We start from the raw sequence: 26330 nt of genomic DNA on the forward strand, positions 1-26330 counted from the left end.
TGAGCCACCCAAGCGCCCCCAAATCTTTATCCTTTGAATAGCATCTCATAAGAGAGAGGTTACGACCTGTGGATAAAAGCTCCCGCCAGTTGCTACCCTAACTGCTGTCATAAACGTGAGGCTTGGGGTGAAGCAAAGAATCTCTCTGATTACAGCAGCATATGGGAGAGCCTGGCCTCCAGGTAGTGGTGTTTTTGCCTTTCTTTTCTGCTATCTAAAAGGATTTCTTATGGAAAAACACTCAAGGATAATTTGTTATGACAAGACTTGTACTACTTCTGTAATTAAAAGAAAATTAAGAACGTATGCTCACATACAACCCTGTACAGGAATGTTCACAGCAGCACTACTCACAATAGCCAAAAAGTGGAAACAACCTATGAATGGCTAAATAGGACATATGGGATAAATGCTGTTTTTATCCCATAAAAAAGAATAAAGTACAGGTGGCTTCTAAGCATCTGACTGCGGCTCAGGTCATGATCTCATGGTTCGTGAGTTCAAGCCCTGCACTGGGCTCGCTGTTGTCAGCACAGAGCCCACTTTGGATCCCACTTTGGATCCTTTGTCCCCTTCTCTCTCTGTGTCTCTCCCGCTCATGCTCTGTCAAAAATAAATAAAACATTAAAAAAAAAAAAGGACTAAAGTACTGATTCGTGCTTGTGCTACTGTTTCATGCTGTTAACATCATGAATCTTGAAAACATTATGTTAAGTGAAAGAAGCCAGTCACAAAAGACCATGTATTATATGATCCCATTTAAGTGAAATGTTGAGAACAGGCAAATCCTATAGACAGAAAGTAGAACCTGGTTGCCCTGGGGCTGGGGTGAGGGTGGGACTGACTGGAAACGAGGAGCACCTGCTAAGGGGTACCATACTGGGTTGATGAGGGTGCCCCCACCTCGAATATAGAACAAAATATTCTAAAATTATGGTGATGGTTGTGCAACTCTGTGGATATACTAAAAGCCACTAAATTGTATACTTTCAATGGGTAAATTTTATGGAATATAAATTAGATCCCAATAAAGCTGTTATTAAAAAACATTTAAAGCTATACAAGAATGAGAGGAGCCTGGCTGGCTCAGTCAGTGCAGTGTGTGACTCTTGGGGTCATGAGTTCAAGCCCTATACTGGGTGTAGAGACTACTTAAAAATAAAACCTTAAAAAAAAAAAAAAAGCTATACCAAGATGCTAAAGAACTTTGAGAAGGGCTTTGGGTAATCCTGACGTGAAGATCTTCCCTTTCCATCAATAATTTAAGGAGCAGAGAGGTTGAGAGTTAAATATTAGATGTTGGTTAAAACAGGATTGGTGACTAGGTCTGCTGCTGATTTGCTATATGGCCTTTTGGACAGAACTGTTTGATTTGAAAACCATTGACAACCTACTCAAACAGGCTTAACCAAAACAGTCATAGGAATTTATCTCACATACTTGGAAGTCCAGGGTGGGCACTGGCTTCAGGCATCCAAACAACGTCATGGGAGCTGACTCTTTTGGTGGTTTCCTGTTTTACTGCCTTCGTTCTCAAGCTGGCTGCCTCTGTGTGGCGGCAAAGGCAGGCACAGACAGACAGTCCCACGATGCTGTGGCCCGTAGAGCTCCTGAACCGAGAGGAGAGAGCATCTGTCCTGCTCGCTCTCACAGTGGTGCCAGGATTGTACGGGGCTGCCTCACAACCTGAGAGCCGGGGAGTGAGGTCTGCTTCAACCAAGCCCCGTGGAAAGAGCAGGAAAGGATGGCCATCCAAGGGAAGAAGTGGTATTTGTCCACTATGCCAAGGGAGCCCTAAAACTTGCAGAGGTTCGAACACCATCTCAGCCCAAGAAATACTTGCCAGATCAATGCAAGAACGCACAAAGTGGAGCTACTGCAGAGTACCTTTAAGCGTCACAGTCCAAATTCTTATTCCATATTTTAGAGAAGCAATAACACACAAGTCAGGACATATGCCAAGGGCATCAGCAAGATGAGGTTTTAGCAGAGAGAGATGTCAGTCAAGTATAGATAGTTCTGTGTTCCAGAATTCTGTCCATATTACACAGAAGAGATATGTCACTCTGGCAGATGGCAGACTTTTTTTCCTGACTCAGCCACAAGAAAAGCTAAGTCTTGTCCAGCACAAAGGAAGAAGCCGTCCAGTACAAGCAGCGGGAAAACACTCTGCTACCAGAGTGTTTGCAGTTTGCCCTTCTTATTTAAACTGGTGGTAGTCCGGTGGGTTTCTGATCCAGGATCCAAAGGCCTGCTTCCGGAGCACCCTCCAGGCTTCCTGGTAAGTAGACGCAGCCTCCTTGTACTCGTGGTACGTCTCCAGCGTCTGCGCCCTAATGCACACACACCAGCAAGCACACAGGTTCTCACTAATCAGCTCAACATGGGGGCCCACAGAGCGATCAGCTGGACAGACGTCTCACCAGAGACTAGGAACAGACCTAGGAATGGGAGATTTCGGTAGGCTTTCCGACAGCTACTCTCTCTCCAGTGTAGGAAATTCACTAGAAAGCAACATGGAGGGGCGCCTGGGTGGCTCAGTTGGTTAAGTGTCCGACTTCAGCTCGGGTCATGATCTTGTGGTCCGTGGGTTCGAGCCCCGCATCGGGCTCTGTGCTGACAGCTCAGAGCCTAGAGCCTGTTTCAGATTCTGTGTCTCCCTCTCTCTCTGCCCCTCCCCAGCTTGCGCTCTGTCTCCCTCTGTCTCAAAAATAAACGTTAAAAAAAAAATTAAAAAGAAAAAAAAGAAAGCTATATGGATTGAAACAGGTGAGTAAAGGGGGCACCTGGGTGGCTTAGTTGGTTAAGTGTCCGATTCTTTTGCCTCAGGTCATGATTTCCTGGTTCATGAAATGGAGCCCCACACGGGGCTCTATACACTGACCGTGTGGTCCCTACTTGGGATTCTCTCTATCTGCCCCTCCTCCGCTTGCACGCCAACTCTCTCAAAATAAATAAACATTAAAAAAAAAAAACCAGGTGAGAAAAAACAATGCTAGTCTTGTCTGGTCCTCTCGGAATCAGGTAAAACAAGAATAACTACATTTTGGTTTATAGAGTTCTGGGAAATGGCTTCCTGCACAGTCCCTTTCCCTGTAAGGCTCAGATAAGGTTCACAGATGTCCCCTTGGTTTACCTATGACAGACCCTCAAACTCCCATTCTCTATCTCATAATGACTAGCTGAACTCTTTCCACGCACACACCAATCTCGACAAAATTCTTGCTTCCCTGACCAACATTAGTTACGCTTCTGTCCTTCCCCCAGACCCTGGGCTTTGACCCACCCGCAGCCTGGGCCAGCGTCACAATATGCAGTGACCTATTCTTAAAGGCCCCTCCTGACAACTGACTGATCTCAAGAAAAGATGTTCCGTCTACTTGTCCCATCGCACCAACTGCGCATCCCAGGCCCCCTGCCCTGTTCTTTCCGGCTCTGCTCACCGCTCCCCCCGAAGGGATACTCCCTCCGCCTGCCCTGGAGGCTTACAGACCTTAGGACTGGAGTGTCCTCACTGTCATCAGTCCTGCTGCTGCTGGTAACAGCCCCTGCAATGATCCTTTTGAGTAAAATCTCTCTTGACCTTAGTCCACGTTTGTTTTCACTGACACACAAAATGTACGGAAACCCCCTGGTTAGTGTGATTCATTTTTCCAGACAAAAAAACCAAGCAAAGTGACTACTGACCAAACTGACTGGAGCTCATCATTACCAACTGCAGTACGCAGGATGGCCACAACAAGCGGCCAGCCTCTTCAAACAGCCTCTTCTGGCAACGCCTTGGCTTCCCCCCCTGCTGAACAATAAAGAATTTGGCTGGTCTTGTTGCCGGTTCCTGGGAGGCAACCTTCAAAGCCTCAGGATTTCCCAAGGGACAGGAATGTCTTTGTTATTCATGGCAGACCCCTCTGATCACACCTGAGTTTATACTTAGTGAGGCGACTCCTGGTGGGCCCTAGATAGATCAGGAAGGGGCTGGCCATGCCAGAAAGACTAACCACAGAGTAGACTTGGGTCTGTGATACCCGTCTGACCTCCTGATGGGAGGCGGAGATGGAGAATGAGTTCAGTCACGTCATGTGGCCAGCGAGTCATTCAGGTGTATGTACTGAAACCACAGTGAAGGCGCTGGACACTGAAACTTGGGTCCCCCTTCTGGTTGGTGATACACAGTAATGTGCTGGGAGGGTGACACATCCTGAGGACATAGACGCATTATGTTTGGTACCCCCTCAGACCCTGCCCTGTGTGTCCCTTCTTTTGGCTGGTCCTGATCTATATTCGCCACAATAAAAAGTAACTGTAGGTACAGTGCACTTCTGAAGTTGAGCTGTTCCAGTGAATTAGTGAACCTAAGGGTGTAGCAGGAACCCGAGTGTGCAGTCAGTGGTCACAAGCGTAACTGGCTTGGGGGCCCTGGAGCTTGCATCTGGTGTACGAAGTGAGGGCACTGACTGTGAGTAGTTAAGTGCCTGAACTACCCACCCACCTGCCCCTGGAGTGGTTTCATACTTCTCTCCATTCCTGTCTGGGAGCAATTTCAGTCGTAAAGCTGCAGCAGAGAAACAGAGGAGTGATGTTCCTAACAGACTCTATTGCTCTCTAAGCACTCACATGTCCGCCCTGCTCTCCGCCTGGAGTGGGGAGAAGGGAGGGCCCGGAACAGGCTGAGCCCTAATCCCCCCCCAGTCTTCTGTAACCCTGCACCACCCATCCCGCACACCTCAGATCTGCATCTTTGGTCAGAGCCCGGGGGACAGAGGCACATGCGACTGTGGCACATGCGGGTGGCAACTAAGTGCCCACTGGCCTGTTAAGCCACCACTACTGCCAAAGCTTCCTGCCACTTGTAAACCAGAATTAAACCACAAGTCACCCTAAAAATGAAAAAAAAAAATGGGTCAACAGCATCACCTGAGGGAGTCTGGCCACTGGTCCTCTGAAATGCTGCTTAGCAGTTTCTGAAATGATCTGAAGAGTTCCACTTTGCTGATTCGGGATCTGTTTGGAAAGAGAAGACAAAGATTTATCATGAGTGTTTGATATGTACCAGACCCCTGTCACAGACACCGGGATTCACGTGGTATCTTTTTTAAGTCTGAATGTGCAGGAACCCACCTCCCATTTCTACCTGTTCTTTACATGAAGAAAATGTAGACCAGATTGGGGTGAGGTTAAAAAAACCTCAGCTTCAGAAATGTCATCAGTAGTGAAATCATGAAGGTGACAGGCTCAAATGGGGTGATGACAGAGGTGAGATTACTAAATGCCCCCCAGGACACCTGCCAGCCATGCTGGGCTACCTCCTCCTAAGGGAGCTGGCCTCGTGGGTGATGCCGCTCACAATGACACTGTGGTCACACAGACTCTAGGTTATCAAGTCCCCTTGGACAAGCACCCGAGGCAGAGCCTCCAGACTCCCCCAGGGGCACTGTGGGCCTCCCTTTGCTTCTGACATGAAGCTTTGTGCAGGCCACAGCTCGGAACCATGAAGGAAGCAAGTGCGGATTCCTCACTGGCCCACCTGGGCCTTCCTAATTTGGCGCATCCGTGCTGCTGTGATCTGGACCACGTGTGCCTCTTCCTTTCCTTCCTGTACACAGTTCACAAGCTGATTCAGGGTAGGGAGATGTGTGTGCCAAAAGGTGCTGTCTCATCTTTACACACCGTACCCTTCACCGTCCTCACAAACTGTCCACCTGAGCTTTGCATCAGCTCGGACCCCCGGGGGCCGTAGCAGGTATATGTGTACTAGGGAAGTGTGCAGTCTGTCAGAAAGTTCCTTCAGCTGGTGGGCACCTAGGCTATACTACAGCAATCACTGCTTCGTGGGGCCCTCCCGCTCTCCCTGGGCTTGAATGGGGCCTGTGTGGCTGCTGGCGCTTGGGAAAATAAGGTTCCTTTAACGTTAAAAAGAAAATCCAAAGCCAAGAAACTAACGAAACTTAACTCATTAACAGATTAAAAGAGAAATGCAATATAATTATGAGGAAAAAATATGCAGAGACGCATTTGTTAGAATTCAACATCCGCAGAATGATTTAAAACCTCTTAGCAAACAAGGACTAGGAAAGACAGAATTTACGTTCATAAAGGGTGTCTATAAAGACCTATAGCAAATTCATGTCCTTAAAATCAAGAATAAAACAAGGGCATTGCTTTCACAGCTTCTGGAGACCAGATCTGTAAATGTTTCCAGCATTCTTCCCTCTGGAGGAACAAGCAGCACTTTCTCTTATGAATGTTTTTGGCCTAAGTCAATGGCCTTGTGAGAGACGCTACAGTATTATAGCTATAAAGACAGACGGCGGATGCTGGGAACCTCTCCTCTGCTGACCAAGAGCCACCTCCAGAGAAGAAAGACCTTTCTCAAGACCTAGTCAACAGCAGAACAGAGTGGCCATCCTAGTAATTCCTCTGTCAACGAGACCTACTCACTAATAACCGCTCACATCATCTATGGGGCACAACGATTCTCCTGAGGGCTGCGAGCTACAGCTTTCCAAGGAGCCCCAGTTCCCTGCAGCAGCAAGGATTGCGTTCTTGGATATCGGGTTCTTCCTGGTCAGTTGGTTGACACTGCTGGTTGGGGTATCAGAGAGCTCGGAAAACTGTACATACATAGACAATTTCTTTTTTTTTTTTAATGTTTTTTAAAAATTTATTTATAGGAGAGAGAGAGACAGCGTGAGCAGGGGAGGGTCAGAGAGAGACGGAGTCATAGACTCTGAAACAGGCTCCAGGCTCTGAGCTGGCAGTCAGCACAGAGCCTGACGCAGGGCTCGAACCCACGAACCGCGAGATCATGACCTAAGTGAAAGTCGGACGCTTAACCGACTAAGCCACCCAGGCGCCCCAACATAGACCTATCTTTTAACATACTTAGGCACACAGTTTTTTTTTTTTTTTAATCCCTCCCCCTTTTCTTTTTATAATTTAGTGAGCCATGTAATGATCTCTCCAGGATGCTCTGGGTTGGGGGTGAGGGGATGAGGATTTGCCACTTCAGGGAAAAGAGCGAAATAAAGCTTCTTAAGAATGAGGGTCTTTTACCTGGTGTCTGTTATCATCGTGTTGTTTGTAAAAGAACACGATGACTTAGGTGAAGTGTTTTCTTCTCGTCTTGTGTTAGTATATGAAATGTCTCTAACATCCCAGTCTGTGTTCATATGTCCCGCAGTTGTAAAGAAGGTGGTCTTAAGATGCCAGGGTGTGGGAATGAGCAGTGGGAAAACCTGCTCTCTCTCCAGCAGCTGTAAGTTGTTAGAATAAAAGAAATCCTGACTCTTCTGAACATAACATGAAGCTTCACTGGGCAACTGAAGGGGAAACCAATCTTAACAAGGAGTTTGCTGTGAGCTTGCACACATATGCTTTTTAAAAATTTTTTCTTAATGTTTACTTATTTCTGAGAGACAGAGCACGAGCAAGGGAGGGGCAGAGAGAGAGGGAGACACAGAACCTGAAGCAGGCTCCAGGCTCTGAGCTGTCAGCACAGAGCCCAGTGCAGGGCTTGAACCCACGAACTGTGAGATCATGACCTGAGGTGAAGTCGGACGCTTAAACCACTGAGCTAGCTAAGCGCCCCACATTTGCTTTCACATCTCACCATGTTCCTGGGTGATACATACTCTTAGTTACCCTTGCTTTGCTGTTGGGGAAACAGAGGCTCAGAGAAGTAAAATAATTCGCCCAAGATGTCACACGCTGGGGAGAAAGGGAACGAGGAATTAAACATCAGTCTCTTGGACTGCAAAGCTTCTGCTCTTTCCCCCATACACTTCCTCCCTGTATGGAGTCTGCCTCCTAAATGGAGAGACATCTACAACACGGCAGGGACCTCAGATCATCTATTCCAATATCCCCATCTTACAGATATGGACACACGGAAGCCTGGAATGCAACCGGACATGTTCAAAGTCATGCGGGTAACTGGAGCCAAAGCGAGCTTGGGAATGCGAGGTACTCTCCATCAACAGAGAGCACTGACATATTGGGATAAGCTGGAGAATCAGCACTACAGGAATTTGAAGAGAGGATGGGAATTGTGAGTCAGAAGGCAGTGGTGGCTAAGCTGAGCCTTCAAGCTAAAAGAGGGTGTGGATTCCTAGGAAAGAAGAGCATTCAGACCTGAGCAGAGCACAAACAGGAGCCACAGTCAGGTGGGTGGGGTCAGGACAAGCTGCTGCTGACCTGTCACTACGGCAGAGCAGAGCCAGAACTGCAGGAAATGTGGTCCCTGTGAAGGCAGGACGTGCTCTGCTCACACACCCTGGTCTGTGGCTAAGGGCTGGTCCCCTGAGAGATGTAAACAGCGGCCTGAAGCTAGGAGGCCCCCAGGGAAAAACTGGCCCCAAAATCTCCACCCTGAACAAGTTTATTAATTTCACTCCATTCAACAGCCTGGGCTATCAGGACAGGGTCTGGGTCTGCAGACTGGGCCATCCGGACCCTGCTGAGTGGCTGCAAAGAACAAAACTTTCTTTTTTAAAGTCTAAAACTATGTAAGTTGTTATTGTTGTCTGTGTTGAGGCTGGCAAATTAAGCATATTAAAAAGAACAAACAAATCCACCTGTTTACTTTAATTACAATTTTTTTTTAAGGGAATAGTAAAGAAACGGAAAAGCAACTCAAGAGTGAAAAGTACAACAGTTGATCCTTGATTAATGTGGGTTTGGACTGTGCGGGGTCCATGGACACAAGGATTTTTTTCAATAAATACAGTATTGTAAATGTCTTTTCCTTATGATTTCCTTAATAACTTTTTTTTTCTGGTTTGCTTTACGGTAAGAATCCAGTATATAATACCTACAACATATGAAATACATGCTAATCAACTGTTTGTGTTATCAGTAAGTCTTCTAGTCAACAGCAAGCTATTAGTGGTTAAGTTTTTGAGAAATCAAAGTTATACATGGAATTTTCAATGGTAAGGGGGGGGTCAGAACCCACAAACCCCCCATTGTTCAAGGGTTAACTATACTGTAAATGGTGGAAATCCTACCAGAGTCACTCAGTGGCAGCTCAGTCCATCTAAGATGTAAATGCCTTTGGTGGAGAGGCTGTTTCCCTGCAGCCCATCCCACGCACAGGCTATTGAAGACTACAGTGGCTCACTGGGAGGGAAAAGGAGAGTGGGATCTGCTGAGCATTTAGAAGAAGAAAAACCAGTAAGGCGGATGCATGAACCTTCAAACACACATGGAGTCTCAGGTCTAGCAGACTACATGTTCTACGTTTCAGTAGAAGCCAATATGAAGACAAAAAGTCCTGCTTTCATGGTTCCCTTTCTGCCAGTCCAATCACTGTGGAGCTTCAGAAATGATTCTTGGCTTCCAAGCTTGACCTATGAAACCAGAATCCCTAGTGGTAAAGTCCAAGAATGTGTTGTTTTCAAAATCTTCCAGTGGAAAGAACAGTGTTTAAAAAAAAAAAATGGTGGCAGGACAACTGGATATCCCCATTCAAAAGAATGAGGGTGGACCCCTACCTCACACCTTACAGAAAAATTAACTCAACAGGGATCAAAGTCATCAACCTAATAGCTAAAGCTATAAACTGTGAGAAGAAAACAAAGCTAATCTTTGTGACGTTGAATCAGGCAGTGGTTTCTTACCCAAGACACTAAAAGCACAAACCATCCACGATACAAAGAGATAAAATTTGACTTCATCAAAATTTAAAGGACAATTTCAAAAAGTGAAAAGACAAGCCACAGAATTGCAGAAAAATATGTTAAAATACATCTGTGATAAAGGACAAGTATCCAGAATATATCAAGAAATCTTGCAACTCAATAATAAAAAGATAAATAAAACCAAGTTAAAAAATGGGCAAAGGATCAGAATAGATATTTCTCCAAAGAAGATATACAAAGGACAAATAAGTACACGATAAGATGCTCAACAGCAAAAGCAGCTCAAACAATTAGGGAAATGCGCAGCAGAACCACAACGAGATAGCACTTCACACCCACAATGACTACAATTGGAGGCAGAGCCTCCAATTCTGCTGCTGTCTCCAGTTCCTGGCAGCTGCTTGTAGGGGGGCCCATAGGTGGGGACCGAAGTGGGACCAGGCATGAGCTATCTGAGTGCAACCTTGGATCTGACAGCCCAGAGAAGGGCTGGAGTAGGAAGGATGGGGCCATGGGTTGAGACCAAAAGTGGACCTTGTGTGAACCCTTAACCCCAGCCTGCTCACCTTGGAGAAGCCCCCAAAACCCCAGGCTATATCAAACTGCGCAAGATGCGGGCAGCCCAGAACATCTCCAAGACGACCGCCAAATCACAGCACCGTATCTATCTCACTGCTGACAACCTTGTCCCGAACCTACAGGATGTAAGGTTTACCCAGGCCAGTGACAGCCTCATCAAGGGAAGGAAATGTGCCTGGTGACCAGGAACCCCACCACCAGAGAAGTGGATCTGTGTCTCTCCTGGTTTTTGAGGAGCCATCTTGGGGTCCATTCCCCATCCTCCTCCCCAGTATCATACGATGGTCCCTTCTGCATCTGGCCTCCCAGCCCTTCTTGGATGAACAAATCCTGACCAATTTTGGGGGGAATGGTTTTGCTCCTCCCTGTGCTGGCTAGAGGCGTGGGAACAGTGTGATTTCTGAGTGATTTCCTACGGTGTTTGTTCCTCCCTCCAGGTCGGGAGGCTATAACTACTATCCCAGGAATTCTCAGTAAATTTTTATTTCTTAAGCTGGAAAAAAAAAGACAATAACGAGTGTTGTAAAGAGATGTAGAATAATTGAAACCCATACATTGCTGGTAGGAGTTTAAAATAGTGCAGCTACTGTGGGAAACAGTTTGGCAGTTCCTCAAAAAAGCAAAAGCCAAAAAAAACCCCAAAACTCCCAAGGTTATCCTATGACCTAGAAATTCTATTCCACCGTATACCCAAGAGAACTGAAAACATATGTCCTTCTCAAAGGTTCTATAAATGTTTGCAGCAGCATTATTCCCATAGCCCCAAAGTGAAATGACCCAAATGTCTATTGATGGAAGAATGGAGAAACAAAAAGTGGTCAGATCCAGACAATGGAATGTAGGAATGAAGGATGGATACACGTTATAACATGGATGAGCCTTGAAAACTTAGGCTAAGTAAAATAAGTCATATACTGTATGATTTCATGTAGTGAAATGTCCAGAACAGACAAATCCACATAGACATAAAGGAGATTCATGGGGTTGAAGAAGGGCATGGGGAATGACAGCCAATGGGTGCAGGGTTTCTTTTTGGAGTGAATGAAACGTTCTGGAATTAGGTAGTGCTAACACTATCTAATGACTGCACAGCCACCATCTCCTTCTGCCCCAATATGCTGTACCTGGCCTGAAGGCAGCTGATTCCTTTCTTTGTTGTTCCCTGTGGAAAGCCATTGGCAGTGACATCCAGTGGCTGCTCAGGAACCGCACTCCAGCTGATGGCTGTGAAAAGACAAGATTTTGAAGTTAAGACAGTTTAGTTTCCTGCGAACATCAGAGGGGTTTAACAAAAATATTTCCCTGCCTCTGCAGATTCATGAGAGTTGGATAGGACATCGGTCAATGGTTGCCACTCTGATGGATGGCCTCCAGAATATGGTATGTAAAGTGGCTTGTGTTTCATCATCATCATCATCATCATCATTATAAAATCTAATAACCATTAAGCATTCATCATATACTGGACACACAGTAAATGCTTGAAATAGTATTTCTCATTTAATCTTGATAAAGCCCAATAAGGAAGGATAGACTTTTCCTTCACTCCTTAATCCCCATCACCTACTTTCCCCATCCTCCCTCAAGCCTCCCCTCTGGTAACCATCAGTTAACTCTATAGTTAAGAGTCATTTGTGGCTTGTGTCTATCTTTTTTCCCTTTATCGCTTGTTTCTTAATTCCACATGAATGAGATCATATGGTATCTGTCTTTCTCTGACTTATTTCACTTAGCATAATATTCTCTAGCTCCATCCATGTTGTTGAAAATGGCGAGATGTCATTTTCTTTTATGACTGAATAATATTTCATTGTATATATACACCACCTCTTCTTTATCCATGCACCTGCCAGTGCATAATTTGGCTATTGTGGATAATGCTGCAATAAACACAGGAGTGCATGCATCCCTCTGAATTAGTGTTTTTGTACTTCTAGGTAAATACCCAGTAGTGTGATCAGTGGATCATGGGGTAGGTTTTATTTTAAATTTTTTTAGATTTTTTAAAATGTTTATTTATTTTTGAGAGAGAGAGAGAAGGAGGCAAAAAGGGAGATAGAGGATCCAAAGTGGGCTCTGCACTGACAGCAGAGAGCCTGATGTGGCGCTCAAACTCACAAACCATGAGATCACGACCTGAGCTGAAGTCAGATGCTTAACCGAATGAGCCACCCAGATGTCCCTATTCTTAAGTTTTTTGAGGAACTTCCATACTGTTTTTCATAATGGCCACACCAGTCTGCATTCCCACTAACAACAAGGTGGTTCCTTTTTCTCTACATCCTCGCCAACACCTGTTTCTTGTATTGTTGATTTTAGCTATTCTGACAGGTCTGAGGTGATAGCTCACTGTAGTTTTGATTTGCATTTCCCTAATGATGAATGATGTTGAGCATCTTTTCAGGTGTCTGTTGGCCATCTGGATGCCTTCTTTAGAAACATGTCTATTCATGTCTTCTATGCATTTTTAATTGGATTCCTTGTTTAAGAAATGATATTCTTGGGGCACCTGGGTGGCTCAGTCGGTTAAGTGTTGGACTTTGGTTCAGGTCATGATCTCACGGTTCATGGGTTCGAGCCCCACGTTGGGCTCTGTGCTGACAGCTCAGAGCCTGGAGCCTGTTTCAGATCTGTGTCTCCCTCTCTCTCTGACCCTCCCCTGCTCACGCTGTCTCTCTCTCTCTCTCTCAGAAATAAATAAAACATTAAAAAATTAAAAAAAAAAAAGAAATGATATTCTTATCTGAACACGCAGAACTTGGGGCTAAGACAGGACATAAGTTGCCCAGGGTCATGGACAGCATGAAGCTGGCTCCCAAGCCCACACTATTGACCACTCAGGTAATAAACTGCCTGCCCAGGCTGGGTGGACATAGGCCCTCCCAGGCCGCCCCGTGGTCTGGGGAAAAGTCACTCCAGAGCAAGGGGAACGAGGACACCTTACCTGCGCCACAAGGGACAAGCCGGCCTGGGCTGTCAGCCCTTTTTGCCTGCACTGCGCTGCGGCTCTGTTCAAACAGTAAACCCGACTGCTGTATTGTCACTTCTTGCACTCCAAAGCCTTCGGGTAAAGCTGAGACGTTCTGACACCTGAATGTGAGGGAAAATGCATTCGGTTTAGGCCTTCTATTCGAAGAAGAGAGTATGAAGGACCGTGGACCACATCACCCCTGAGTCTTGGTGAGAGGGTGTAACAGAACAGAATCTAGATCATATGAACCTCATGGCTGGAGGAAGATCTCTTACCATCACTTTGAAGTGAAAACGGTGAACTGAGTCACCACTCCTTAGTGACTTTAGGGACTCTGAACTCTACTCCTGGTACCGGCTTTGAAGATTTGAAAACCTTAAACAGAAATATTAACTTGTGGCATCTGCTTCCTAGGGAATCCTTCAAACACACCAGAAACCAAAACTATCCTATAATATAAAAGCTTCATTTTTACTTCTTGTATCTTTCACACAATCTACATGCCAACATGATGCTGCTTTGGAACTGAGCAGAGAGCAACTTTAAGGTCTCAGAATAGGGAAAGCATGGGAAACTCAGAAAATATCTTGCACACAGCGCCCAGAGTTGCCTTTTTTAAAGTTTATATATTTCTTTTGAGAGAGAGAGGGTGTGCATGCATGTGAGCATGAGTGGGGGAGGGGCAGAGAGAGAGGGAGGGAAAGAATCCCAAGCAGACTCCATGCTGTCAGTGCAGAGCCCGACGTGGGCCTTCAACTCATGAACTGTGAGATCATGACCTGAGCAGAAATCAAGAGTCTGATGCCTAAGTGACTGGGCCACTCAGCTGCTTCGGGTTTTCTCCCTCTGCCCTTCTTCCTGGCTTGAGCATGTTCTTTCTGTAAACTAAAATTAAATTTTAAAAAATCTTATTGGGGTATAATTTACATACCATAAAATTCATCCATTTACAGTATAAAATTTGGGGTGAGGGGCACTTGGGTGGCTCAGTTGGTTGAGCGTCTGACTTCAGCTCAGGTCATGATCTCACGGCTCATGGGTTGGAGCCCTGCATTGGGCTCCGTGCTGACAGCTCAGAGCCTGGAGCCTGCTTCGGATTCTGTGTCTCCTTCTCTTTCTGCCCGTCCCCTGCTCATACTCTGTGTGTCTCTCTCTCAAAAATAAACATTAGAAAAATAAAGTGTAAAATTCAACATTTTTTTTAAGGATATTCACAGAATTGTGCCAATGTCACCACAGCCTAAGTTTACAACATTTCACCCCTTCAGTAAGAAACCCTGCACCTGTTGGCAATCACTCCACATCCCCTTCTCTGTGGCTCCTCTTAGCATGAAGTTTTCAAGCTCACCTGTGTTGCAGCTTGTATCTGGCCTTCACTTCTCTTTGGGGCTAATATTCCACCATAACTGTCTACCCCCTTTTGTTTATCTGGCTGACACACATTTGGGCTGTTTCACGCTTTGGCTACTGTGACCTACCTTGCTATGAACATTCATGTACAAGTTCTTATGTGGATGCATGTTTTCATTTCTCCTGGGTACGTACCTAGGAGTGGAATTAGTGGGTCACACCCTGCGGCTGCACCTTGGGCTCAGCCTCGGGGGGGCAGTACATCTGACACGACCGGCCTCCCCTCCAGCCATGGCCTCACCCTGCCCTCAGTTACCATAGCCATAATTAGGTCTGGCTGCCCTTCTTTAGGGAGGCTACACTTCAGTGATCATCCTGTGTCTTTAATCTTTTAAAAAATTAACACTGATGTTGATGGTTTTGAAAAATTATAATAGCAATATATATATGTACTGTAGAGAAATTAGAAAATAGAGTAATCGCAAAGAAGAAAAAAACACCCATGATATCACAACTCAGAGGTAATCATTCTAACAATTTGGTATATATTCGTCCACAATTTTTTTGTATGTGTATATATACTTTAAGACCAGGGATGCCTGGGTGGCTCAGTCGGTTAAGTGTCCAACTCTTGATTTTGGCTCAGGTTGTGATCTCACATCACAGTTTGTGGGTTTGAGCCCTGAGAAGAGCTCTGTGCTGACAGCATGAAGCCTGCTTGGGATTCTCTCTCTTTCTCTCTCTCTCTCTCTCTCTCTGCCCCTTCCCTGCTCATGTGTGCTCTCTCTTTCAAAATAAATAAACAAACTTCAGTAACCGTGAGATCATGACTTGAGGTAAAATCAAGGGTGGGACACCTAACTGCCTGAGCCACCCGGGGGCCCCAGTACGGATATCTTGGAGGCTCAACTGCCTGAGCCACCCAGGCACCCCCATACGGATGCCTTGAAGGCTCTCTGGACAGACATACTCCCAGACTGCTTCTCAGAAAGACTGTTCCACTTGAGCCCTCCCTGCCTGCCCGCTCACCTCCCAGTCAGAGCTCTCCGCATGGCTTCCTGGCTGTACGGGCACCTCCCAATGACCACAGCTGACAGGTAGACGGGCTCTTCTAGAAGGTGCATCAACAGTGCGCCCTGGCAACCGAGGACATTCCACCGTGCCAACTTGTCACTGCAGGACATGGAGCAGGTCCTGTCTCCCCGGCCGGGCTTCACCCGCAGCAACCCCACCTGGTGATATGCTGCACCAGGCTTCCCCGAGTCTCCAGCTTCTCCCGGCACACATTTGGCTCCAGTTCTATAAATGTCCACCACTTTGGCACCACTGGGGGCCATTCCGGTGACAGTGGCCAGTTCCTGTGTGGTGAGATTAGAGCTGCTGACAGTTGGTGGGTCTGGACCACTTTCCTGATTGTCTAAACTCTGACAGTGAGCCGCACCATCAGGAATCCCAAGCCTCATCCTTTTGGTCACAGGACCACCCAGGTCTTCACATTTCTTTTCATTTTCAGAAGTTTCCAGGTTACTATTGGCTTCTTCTGATGGCTTCTGGGCCCAACGTCTACTGACAGGACAGCAGGGCTGATCTTCAAACTCAAGCATTGGAATGATGGAGGCATCCCCACCTGCAGGAGAAGGAACCCCTTAAAACCAGTGGTTCTCAAAGTAAAGCCCCCAGGTCAGCCACATCAGCATCCTTTAGGAACTTGTGAGAACTGCAAATTCTTGGGACCCACAGTGGACCTGCTGAATTGGAAACTCTGGAGGCGGCACCCAGCGATGTGTGTTTTAACAAGCTCTCTAGGTCATTCTGATGCAGGCTCAAGTTTAAGAACCACTGTCTTTTTCATTATTATTTTTTATTTTTTTGAAGAGAGAGAATAGGGGGTGCCTGGGTGGCTCAGTTGGTTAAGTGTCCAACTTCAGCCCAGGTCATGATCTCACAGTTCCTGAGTTCGAGCCCCGCATCAGGCTCTGTGCTGACAGCTCAGAGCCTAGACCCTGATTGTAATTCTGTGTCTCCCTCTGTCTCTGCCCCTCCCCTACTTGCACTCTATCTCTCTCTCAGAAATAAACAAACATTAAAAAATAAATAAATAAATAAATAAAGAGAGAGAAAAGGGGATATGGGCAAAGGGAGACAGAGAGAGAATCTTAAGCAGGCTCCACACTCAGCTCAGAGCCCAACGAGGGCTTCTATTCCAGGACCCTGGAATCATGACATGAGCTGAAATCAAGAGTTGGAAGCTTAACTGACTGAGCCACCCAGAAGCCCCACCAAGAACCACTGTCTTAAATGGAGTTTAATTCTATCTTCCAGCTGACCTGAGATCAATTAGGAAGACTTGCCCAAACTTCCTGAGTAAGAATCCTTTGCGGCTCTATCCTACTGAAACCCAGTGAGTTAGAAACGCTAGGGTGGGGGGCATCTGGAAAACTGAAAATGTTAAGAACCCTGGTTTACAATAAGCACAGTTTCCCGAGTATATTCTGTGGGATGTTATCCCGTAAGTTGGAAAACCAAAGTGGGAGGTTGATTTCATGCTTAAATATGTTTGGCAAAGGGGTACCTGGGTGGCTCAGTCAGTTGGGCGTCGGACTTCGGCTCAGGTCATGATCTCACGTTCGTGGGTTCAAGTCCCGCGTCAGGCTCTGTGCTGACAGCTCAGAGCCTGGAGCCTGCTTCAGACTCTGTATCTCCCTGTCTCTCTGACCCTCCCCCTCTCATGCTCTCTCTCTGTCTCAAAAATAAATAAGACATTAAAAATTTAAAAAAATACGTTTGGCAAAAATGTTCACAATTTCCCCACCTTGGAGATTTATGGGCATGTCCTCACAGTAAAGACTGCGGTGAATTATACAGCTGGCGTTTCCCTGTGCTAAGTTAGAGATTTCTGACCTAACTCTGTGCTTAAACAGAATCAAAGAAAACCAGAGGTTAGTTAAAAGCACAGCTTCCCCATGAGAAAGGAGCTCCTTCTTCAAACACTAACCTAATGCATGTTGTTCTTCTAATGCATGTAAATAATACATTTGTAGTCTTTAGACCTAAGAGTGGAAAAGGCAAGAGAGGTAGATGTGGGCGTGTTGCCAGAAAGACTGGCTGGCAGGCTTCCAGAGGCCTCACAAGGTGACAGTGACTTTGGAGAATGAACTGGGGCCCACCTCCCACTCAGAAAGCTCGGAGATTTGATATGCACGGATGCCTAAACTCGAGAGGCTGACTCATGCTAATCAAACTCACAAGTAAGGGCCGGAAGTAGCTAACCCAGGCACCAAATTATCAACCAGCAGTGAGGAATAAAAGCCAAGGGAGCCGGACAGTCACATTCTCCAGGTAGTGTACTTTTCCTCTTGCAGACAAACCATGCACGAGTGGACATCACATTTGAAAAGAGTACCCATGAGCCCAGGGCAGTTAGACCCATGGTTCTAGATTTTGATTTCATAGGCCAGTAAAATTTCCAACAGACTTTAAGATCAACAGATTACTTTGTATTCGATTAATTAAGATCTTTCAAAATCCTAATTACCACTATTAAAAATAAAATAAAAATCTCATAACCTTCACATAGAAAGAAATTAGCTTCCTGAAAAACTCATTATATAGTCCTGATGTTTCCCATCTGGCTACAGGGCAGCGTGTGGTTTATGTGGTTTGATTAGGCGGTCAGGCTAGCTGTGATCTGCAGAGGCTTCTCTCTCCATGATAAGGCTATGCCTGCCACTGGAGCAGCCAAGCCCTGGCTACTCAAAGTGTGGTCCACAGGCCAACACCACTGGCGTTGTGGGGATTTGGTTAGAAATGCAGACCCTCAGGCTTCATTCCAGAACTAACGAATTTCAATCCATGTTTTATTAAGATCCATGATTGGGGCACCTGGGTGGCTCACTTGGTTAAGCATCCGACTTTAGCTCAGGTCATGATCTTGCAGTTTGTGGGTTTCAGCCCCGCATTGGGCTCTGTGCTGACAGCTCAGAGCCTGGAGCCTGTATTAGATTCTGTGTTTCCCTCCCTCTCTGTCCCTCCCCTGCTCACGCTCTGTCTCTCCAAAATAAATAAACATTAAAAAAATTTTTTTAAATTAAGATCCATGGGTGATTCATATGCATATTATTGTTTGAGAAGCACTGAGTTAGGAAACATCCTTTGGTTGGACCAGGGCATCCACCGCTAACAAGAAAGCATGGGTGAGGCCTGCCTACCTCACTCTGCATGTCATTTTTCTGGCCTTTGACTCAACCAATTCTTTTCTGATAGACTCATTCTTTCTTAAACTATATTACATTTTTGATTTGAATTGCTGTCTACAGAGGGTAGAAATTATTCTCAGTTTTCTAGACAAAAAAAGAGTGGCCACCCCCAGGTCATGTCTGGTTTTCCTAATAAAACCATAGCACCGGAACATCTCCTTATAACTCATCAAAATTTAACTTAACTAATCATGACTGTCTACATTCCCTAAAAGACTCTTTGAGGCTAAGCCAGGGGCCAGTCTTACTCACTGCTATATACCCAGCGTGTCATACTGTATGTCACAAGTAGTAGAAAACATCTGTTGAATGAATGAATGAATGAATAGAATGAGTTTCAGCATAAATCTCTATAGAACTCAAGGCTTTGGATTTCTAAGCCCTATTGCTGGTTTCAGACCTTGTGTGTTTTAAGCTTCACAATCCTGATTGGGAACTGAGAACTGAAATGCCTTTCCTTGGTAGAGAAGGGATTAGGCATAATGGCCTGTTCAGAAAAAGGCACTGTCCACTGGTTGTAGCTACACTTCAGCCAGAAGAGCTATTTTTTGAAATGTATGAATAAGACATGAATAAGACAAACATCAAGAAATATACAATGTAACATTCATTCAAAGCCTTGAAGATACTTACAGGGTGTATGGCTGGAGAAAAACACAAACAAGAGGTCTGGTCTGAGTTTCCACAGCCCTCTCTGAGTTCCAGGGACAAAAATGCTATCCTCCTTCAGGGAGGCCGCCAAGTGGAGCTGATGGAGAAGGTACCTAACGGGGTGCAAGATGTTATCAGAATGAACAACCAATCACTGAGGTAAAGGGAAAGACTGGCTGGGTGATTTTCTAAGAAAGAAAGAGCTACTGCAGACCAATGGGACTGGCACTGGAATCTGGAATTACGAGAATGGTCTAGACCAGTGAGTCTCAAAATGTGGCCCTTGTAACAGCAGATCAGCATCATCTGGAATTTGTTAGAAATCCAATCTGGACCTGCTGAATCAGAATCTCTAGGGGTGGGCCCGGCGATCTGGGTTTTCACAAACCTAGGTAATTCTGATGCACTTTGGGCATGAGAACCACTGCGTAGACCAGTACTATTCAAGGTGTAGTTCACAGACTGACAAGGTCAGTATTACTTGAGAGCTTATTAGAAATGCAAATTCTGGGACCCCCCCTCCCATGGCAGGCTGAATCGGATTGTCTGGGAAGGTGGCTTTACCTTTGGAAACTCCTCCTGGCTATGACCTCAGCATGGCTATCATTGAGGATGTCTCCTGTGACAAAGACAGGACACTAGTGAAGACATTTAGAGCCTGGCCCTGCCTCCTAGAAGCAGAACACAGCGATGTCCCCCAGCGGCCAGGATGGCCACAGAGCCCCTCAAGGACTCTGTCAAAGAGCACTGCAACGATGGCAGTGCAGGGTTTTCTCAACTCAGCACTACTGTATATTTTAGGTTAAAAAGTTCTTTGCTGTGGCGGTCTGTTCTGTGGAAATGTAGGATGCTTAGTAGCATTCCTGGCCTCTACCAGAGGCAGGTAGCACAGCATCCCCCTCCCCTAGTTTTGACAACTGAAAAGATCTCCAGCCATTGCCAAATGTCCTCTGGGGGCAAAATCTCCCCAGAGCCAGGAACTACTGATTTATAGGAAGACTGGAGGCCAAGTCTTTTGTACTCTGGTATCACACTTGTTCTTGTGGTGATATGATTTCATCAGATTCAATCCATGTTGGTCCCGGAACACAGGAGGCAAGGCTAGGAAAATGGGGAAAGCAATCTTGAGAGGGAATCTGTTAACTGGAAGCAGAGGTGGAGATGCCAGATCTCTAAGGGATTTCCATATTCTTGTTGGTGCCCAAATCTCCATTTGATTGCTTGTGGAGGCTTCAGATATAATGTGGAGCAGCTAAGTCTGGGGAACTTTTGGTCTGAGCATGAACATACTGGCCAAATTTCAATCTACTCAGAAAGCAACGTTCCTGGAGGCCTTTGCTTTCACAGTTTATTTCCATGCTTCAAATGAATTCTATGGGGCACCTGGGTGGCTCAGCCAGTTAAGCTGCTGATTCTTGATTTTGACTTAGGTCATGATCTCACGGTTCATGAGATCGAGCCCTGCATAGGGCTCCGTGCTGACAGTGGGGAGCCTGCTTGGGATTCTCTCTCTCTCCCTCTGCTCCTCTCCAACTCAGGCATACATTCTCTCTTTCTCTCTCTCAAAATAAATAAACTTAAAAACAAATGAGTTCTGTCCTTCCATCTGGAGTGACAGTCAGTGGGAACATAAAGGTCGGCCACCACAGCAGTATGGCCCCTTTGCGGAGAAGAGGAGAAGACAACATAGACGGGGGTTTCCAGACCCCACTTGGGCTTACCGCTCTTCCTCATTTTGGACTGGCCTATGCATTTCGTTCCTGTTCCCATCGAGACAACTTCCTTTGTCACTGAGGGGAAAAGAACGAATCATGAAGTGAGCTCTCATGATGTGAACGGTCCCCCATGCTCAGGTTTCGTGTCTGCACATTCCTCCAGAGCATTCGTGCAGGCTGACCCAGCCGAGGGCTGTGGTTCCAGCACAGCCATCTCCCACCATGGGAGGGACCGCGGCACCTGGTGGAGCGCAGGGGAGCATTCGCACCACTGCAGCTGACCCAGCCAGGACTGTCCCTGCATGGCCGGGAACAATTCTGCCATCTCTGACAGGGAGAGGGGCCATTCGGAGGTGGAAAGGTCTCACCTTGTACCAGTTTGTTAGCGCCGTCACAGGCTTGCTCGGCGGCAGGCTGTATCTTCACCACGGCTGCTAGTAACGTCCACTCACGGCTGGGCTCGGGCTTCCCCTGCTTGGGCAGCCTGGTCCGGTAGTGCTCATAACACAGCCGCGCAATCTCGTCTGCGGTCCACATGGTCTCGGTTAGCGCTGAGCCTGATCAAAAACCGCAATCATCAGAAGTACAGAAAGGATAACCAATACAAGGTGCTACAACTTGCCTGGGTGCTTCAACAGGCTTTCAGGGTGGCCCAGCCGCGTTCATGCTGAGGTTTCTCTATCTGCAACTTCAACGGTCACGTTCTACTACGTCCCTTTTTCATTTTTTTTTTAAAGTTTATTTATTGAGAGAGAGGGAGACAGTGCACACCAGTGAAGTAGGGGCAGGCAGAGAAGGAGAGAGAGAACCCCAAGCAGGCTCCACACTTCAAGTGCAGAGACCAAAACGGGGCTTGGACTCAGGAACCATGAGCTCACAGCCTGAGCCAAAGTCAAGAGTTGAGCACTTAACCAACTGAGCCACCCAGGCGCCTGTTCCCTTTTCATTTTTAAGGAAAGATCAAAGAATCCCAAATCCCACCACCCCCAGAAGACACCCTATTTCTTAAAACTGTTTTTTTTTTAAATGTTGGATATCTGACATGAATCTATGAATCTGAACCTACTACTCAAAATAAAAGCACATGAGAGGGAAGCATTCTCATTACTCCAACTTTCATTTGGAAAGTAAAGTAGTTCATTTGCACGTAAAATACTGCAGACCTTAGCTGGTGCTGGGAGCCGCACCGGCCTTGCTGGATAACACAGTCACAGAGCGGAAATGGCAGCGTTTGCACAGCTCCTGCCATGAGAAGCGAAAACTGGTATCTCCTTCTGCTACTACTGGCTCATGTTGGAAATGAGCCTGCTGGTATTGACCAGGCCTCACAATATTCCAGATCAGACCGATATTCCCCACACAGATACCTCATAAGAAAAGGCGTATTCCTGCCCCTACAAAGGAGAATTTTAGATAAAAGTACTGTAGATATTTGTCAAAAGGCTCTTCCTATGGGCCTTGCAGATCCAAGACATACATAATAAAGGGGGTTAAGAACACAAGAGTTACAATTAAATCTGGCCCGGAGACAAAGAGTCTAATTTAGAGATAAAGAACAGATAAGGGCAGAACATAAGTTAATACATATGCCTTTGCTAATTGGTGATGTCCCTTCTCTAGGGCCTACATTCTACAAATACCTTCCCTTACACTGGCATCTATTATAAGAATGGGTAAGAGTAGTTAAAACATAAACCCAAATACTAAGGCTGACACATTTAGGGCCCCCATGGTGTTTACACATTCAGCATCAAGTAAAAAAGTTTGCACAGGCAACCTATTAACCAGCTCAAACACATTCTTCCTCTTGTGAGCCAGACAGAATGGCTCCTAGCCTATCTATATGCAACTTATGATTTCAACTTAGCGTACTGACTTAAACAAATGTGTATGTTATCCTGTTTTTCCCTGTTATTTTCTTAGTTGGAAGATTTACTCAACCTCATTATGATTGGGGTAGCTCTGCAAGAATCCTTCTGTGAAATCTGTTTCTGTACACTTTCCAAAGCATCTTATCACAGAGAATTATCCACCGTAAAAATTCCATTTTCTGATGTCATGTTATCACTTGACCNGTTTGTTTGTTTACTTTTGAGAGAGAGACAGAGCATGAGTGGGGAGGGGCAGAGAAAGGGAGACACAATCCAAAGCAGGCTCCAGGCTCCGAGCTGTCAGCACAGAGCCCAACGCGGGGCTTGAACCCACAAACTGTGAGGTCCTGACCTGAGCTGAAGTCGGATGCTTAACCAACTGAGCCACCTAGGTGCCCCTCAATTGCTACAATATTAAGCATAATTAATGTCAACTGTGATTAATATTCCAAAAAGGAACATTTCATGTTGCTAAATGATTTGTCCTAAGCTCCTTGGGGTGCACTGCTGTAACAACAATGTAAAGCCATGAATAAAAAAAAAATCATTAAGCTGATTAGATTTGAGAGGCTACTTTGGACTTAAATGTATGAAAAGCTTCTTAGCAGAAAATGAGATCATACGGTGACGGATATAGCTAACCATGAAAAAAAAGGGTTTGAGTCCCAATGCATGCAACTTCTGAAAATTAGGAGTTCCCTGCATTGGGTCAAATTAATTAAACAAGGAGGCTATTAGATTGATGTGGCTGTGGTGGTCTATGTAAGCAAACCATGCTCTAAGTGTGTACATGCTTCTAGATTACAAAAGCAAAATGCTAAAGAAAACCAACGACTAACAGCCACCTATAAATATAGCCACCTTTAAATAGCCACCTTTAAAATATAGCCAATCCTAGTATCCAAAATCTATAAGGAACTCACCAAACTCCACACCCGAAAAACAAATAATCCAGTGAAGAAATGGGCAGAAGACATGAACAAACACTTCTCCAAAGAGGACATCCAGATGGCCAACAGACACATGAAATGATGCTCAGCATCCCTCATCATCAGGGAAATACAAATCAAAACAACACTGAGATACCACCTCATGCCGGTCAGAGTGGCTAAAATGAACAAATCAGTAGACTAGATGCTGGCGAGGATGTGGAGAAATGAGCACCCACCTATACTGTTGGTGGGAATGTAAACTGGTGCAGGCTCTCTGGAAAACAGTGTGGAGATTCCTAAAAAAATGAACAATAGAACTCCCCTATGACCCAGCAGTAGCACTGCTAGGAATCTACCCAAGGCATCCAGGAGTGCTAATGCCTAGGGGCACATGGACCCCAATATTCATAGCAGCACTCTCCACAATAGCCAAAGCATGGAAAGAACCTAGGTGTCCATCAACTGAGAAATGGATCAAGATGTGGTTTATCTATACAATGGAATACTACATGGCAATGAGAAAGAACGCAATCTGGCCATGTGTAGCAACATGGATGGAACCAGAGGGTGTTATGCTGAGCGAAATAAGTCAGGCAGAGAAGGACAGATACCATATATTTGCACGTATAGGTGGATTAGGAGGAAGCTAATGGAGGACCATGAGGGAGAAGGGGAAAAATAGTGGGGGAAAGGGAGGGAGGCAAACCATGGGGGACTCTAGAATGCTGAGAGAACAAACAGGGCTGATTGGGTGGGGGAGAGGAGTAAGGGGGAGATGGGCATGGAGGAGGGCACTTGTTGGGATGAACACTGGGTGTTATATGGAAACCAAGTTGACAATAAACTAAGAAAAAAATACAGCCAATCAAACACTTTCNTGGATTAGGAGGAAGCTAATGGAGGACCATGAGGGAGAAGGGGAAAAATAGTGGGGGAAAGGGAGGGAGGCAAACCATGGGGGACTCTTGAATGCTGAGAGAACAAACAGGGCTGATTGGGTGGGGGAGAGGGGAAAGGGGGAGATGGGCATGGAGGAGGGCACTTGTTGGGATGAACACTGGGTGTTATATGGAAACCAAGTTGACAATAAACTAAGAAAAAAATACAGCCAATCAAACACTTTCTTGCTGCACTTTATTATGTCTCTCTTCTAGTTCTGATCTGCTGAGTGCTCCTAACCATTTTTGGTTTGGTTCTAACTGGAATTGATTTTTGTTCAAAAAACTCTAAAAGTTTTAATACGCTTGTTTATCTTTTAAGAGTTACAATGTGGAGGCCTGCTGCTGCTATAAAAAGTCATGGTAAATCAGACCACAGTGATTTGAAAAAACAATTTGGCAGGGACATAAATTGTGCCTTTTACGTAAGAGAACCAGCACGTCATGTATGTTCTGAAGGAAAAGAAAAGCATGGGAGATCCCAGAATCCTCCATTTGGAAGGAACTTTTTCCCTTTCATTTTGGGGGGAAGTTGGGGATGGGGAGGGATAACGGCCATCACAAGGCAATCAATCTGAAATTAAACAAGAGGCACATACCACCAAGCATAATAGCCAGGGAAAGCCAGAACTTGCCAGAAGTAACATCGACTCCCTAAGATGATGCAGCCCAGAACTGTAGCATCATCTCAATCACGAGGTTGTATGAATGAACGTGCACAGCAGTTGAAATGAATAAAAGTTTTGCTAAACTTGGTCCACTAAAATTCAAATACATTCTCCTGTATCTTGAGTAACTTCATAGGAAACAATAGCTCAGTTAAACAGGCATTTCTTTGCCCACAAGATCGCACATTACCACAGTTCCAAGTAGCGTTAAGAATTCTCAAGAAAAGTTAAAGCAGGTCGGTTGCCAGTACAGAAAAGGCTTTCGCCTTCAGCTCCCCCTCCTCGGTCTGCTCTAGAACCGGGGTGGCACCCTTTGTGCAAGTTACGGGAGAGGTTCTGGGCCTGAGAAGCAGAGACAACGCGCACGCCTGCCTCCTCTTGTGGTGTGGACGCTCCCGCGAGGCCACACACCCGACGCCCACCCACAGCGGACACGGGCACTTCCGGGAAACCAGCCGCTCTTTCCACGTGACGCGCGCCACGGGAAGAACGATGCTCACGACCGCTTCGGACCCAACATGGGCGGGGGAAGTCAGACCGAGGGCAGCTCACCCAGCAGGCTTGGGGCCACTCTCCCCCCACATTTGCGCGCCCTGCACCCTGCTACCCTACCACCTCCCAAATGCTCCCCTCCCACCTCCAAGGTGTGCGCCCAGGGAGGGCGCGAGGAGAAGAGCTTGGCGTAGCGGACGTGACGTCACAAAAAGCCTGCTCTCCTAGGCCCCACCCCTAAAGGCACGCAGTGCACACTGGCCATTGTA

The 26330-nt window shown here is 46.1% G+C and overlaps 1 protein-coding gene and 1 non-coding gene across 6 annotated transcripts; one reads left to right on the forward strand and one right to left on the reverse strand.

Moving 5' to 3' along the window:
• Positions 1-26221, reverse strand: ADAT1 (adenosine deaminase tRNA specific 1). 5 transcript variants are annotated; one of them, XM_077754033.1, is made up of 12 exons: positions 26207-26221; positions 21529-21717; positions 21167-21235; positions 20010-20064; positions 19428-19558; positions 15568-16165; positions 13162-13307; positions 11342-11441; positions 4915-5001; positions 4513-4552; positions 3688-3793; positions 1542-2278 (listed from the first exon to the last, which is right to left on the reverse strand). In XM_077754033.1, the coding sequence occupies exons 2-12, from the start codon at positions 21695-21697 to the stop codon at positions 2205-2207; spliced, it is 1575 nt and encodes a 524-aa protein (XP_077610159.1). In that variant the 5' UTR covers positions 21698-21717; positions 26207-26221; the 3' UTR covers positions 1542-2204. The 5 variants fall into 5 exon arrangements, with proteins under 5 accessions (XP_077610160.1, XP_077610159.1, XP_077610161.1 ...); XM_077754036.1 differs by lacking the exon at positions 4513-4552 and having other exon boundaries at positions 2224-2278; XM_077754037.1 differs by lacking the exon at positions 1542-2278 and having other exon boundaries at positions 3735-3793; positions 4490-4552.
• LOC144223497 (small nucleolar RNA U89) lies at positions 9916-10114 on the forward strand. The gene has a single exon (XR_013332715.1). It is a non-coding gene; the product is annotated as a small nucleolar RNA U89 (small nucleolar RNA).
• Positions 26222-26330: the final 109 nt, after the last annotated feature.

Source organism: Crocuta crocuta, unplaced genomic scaffold (genome assembly GCF_008692635.1).
Source record: "Crocuta crocuta isolate KB4526 unplaced genomic scaffold, BGI_CrCroc_1.0 scaffold61, whole genome shotgun sequence".
In the NCBI taxonomy this organism is placed as follows: Eukaryota; Metazoa; Chordata; class Mammalia; order Carnivora; family Hyaenidae; genus Crocuta; species Crocuta crocuta.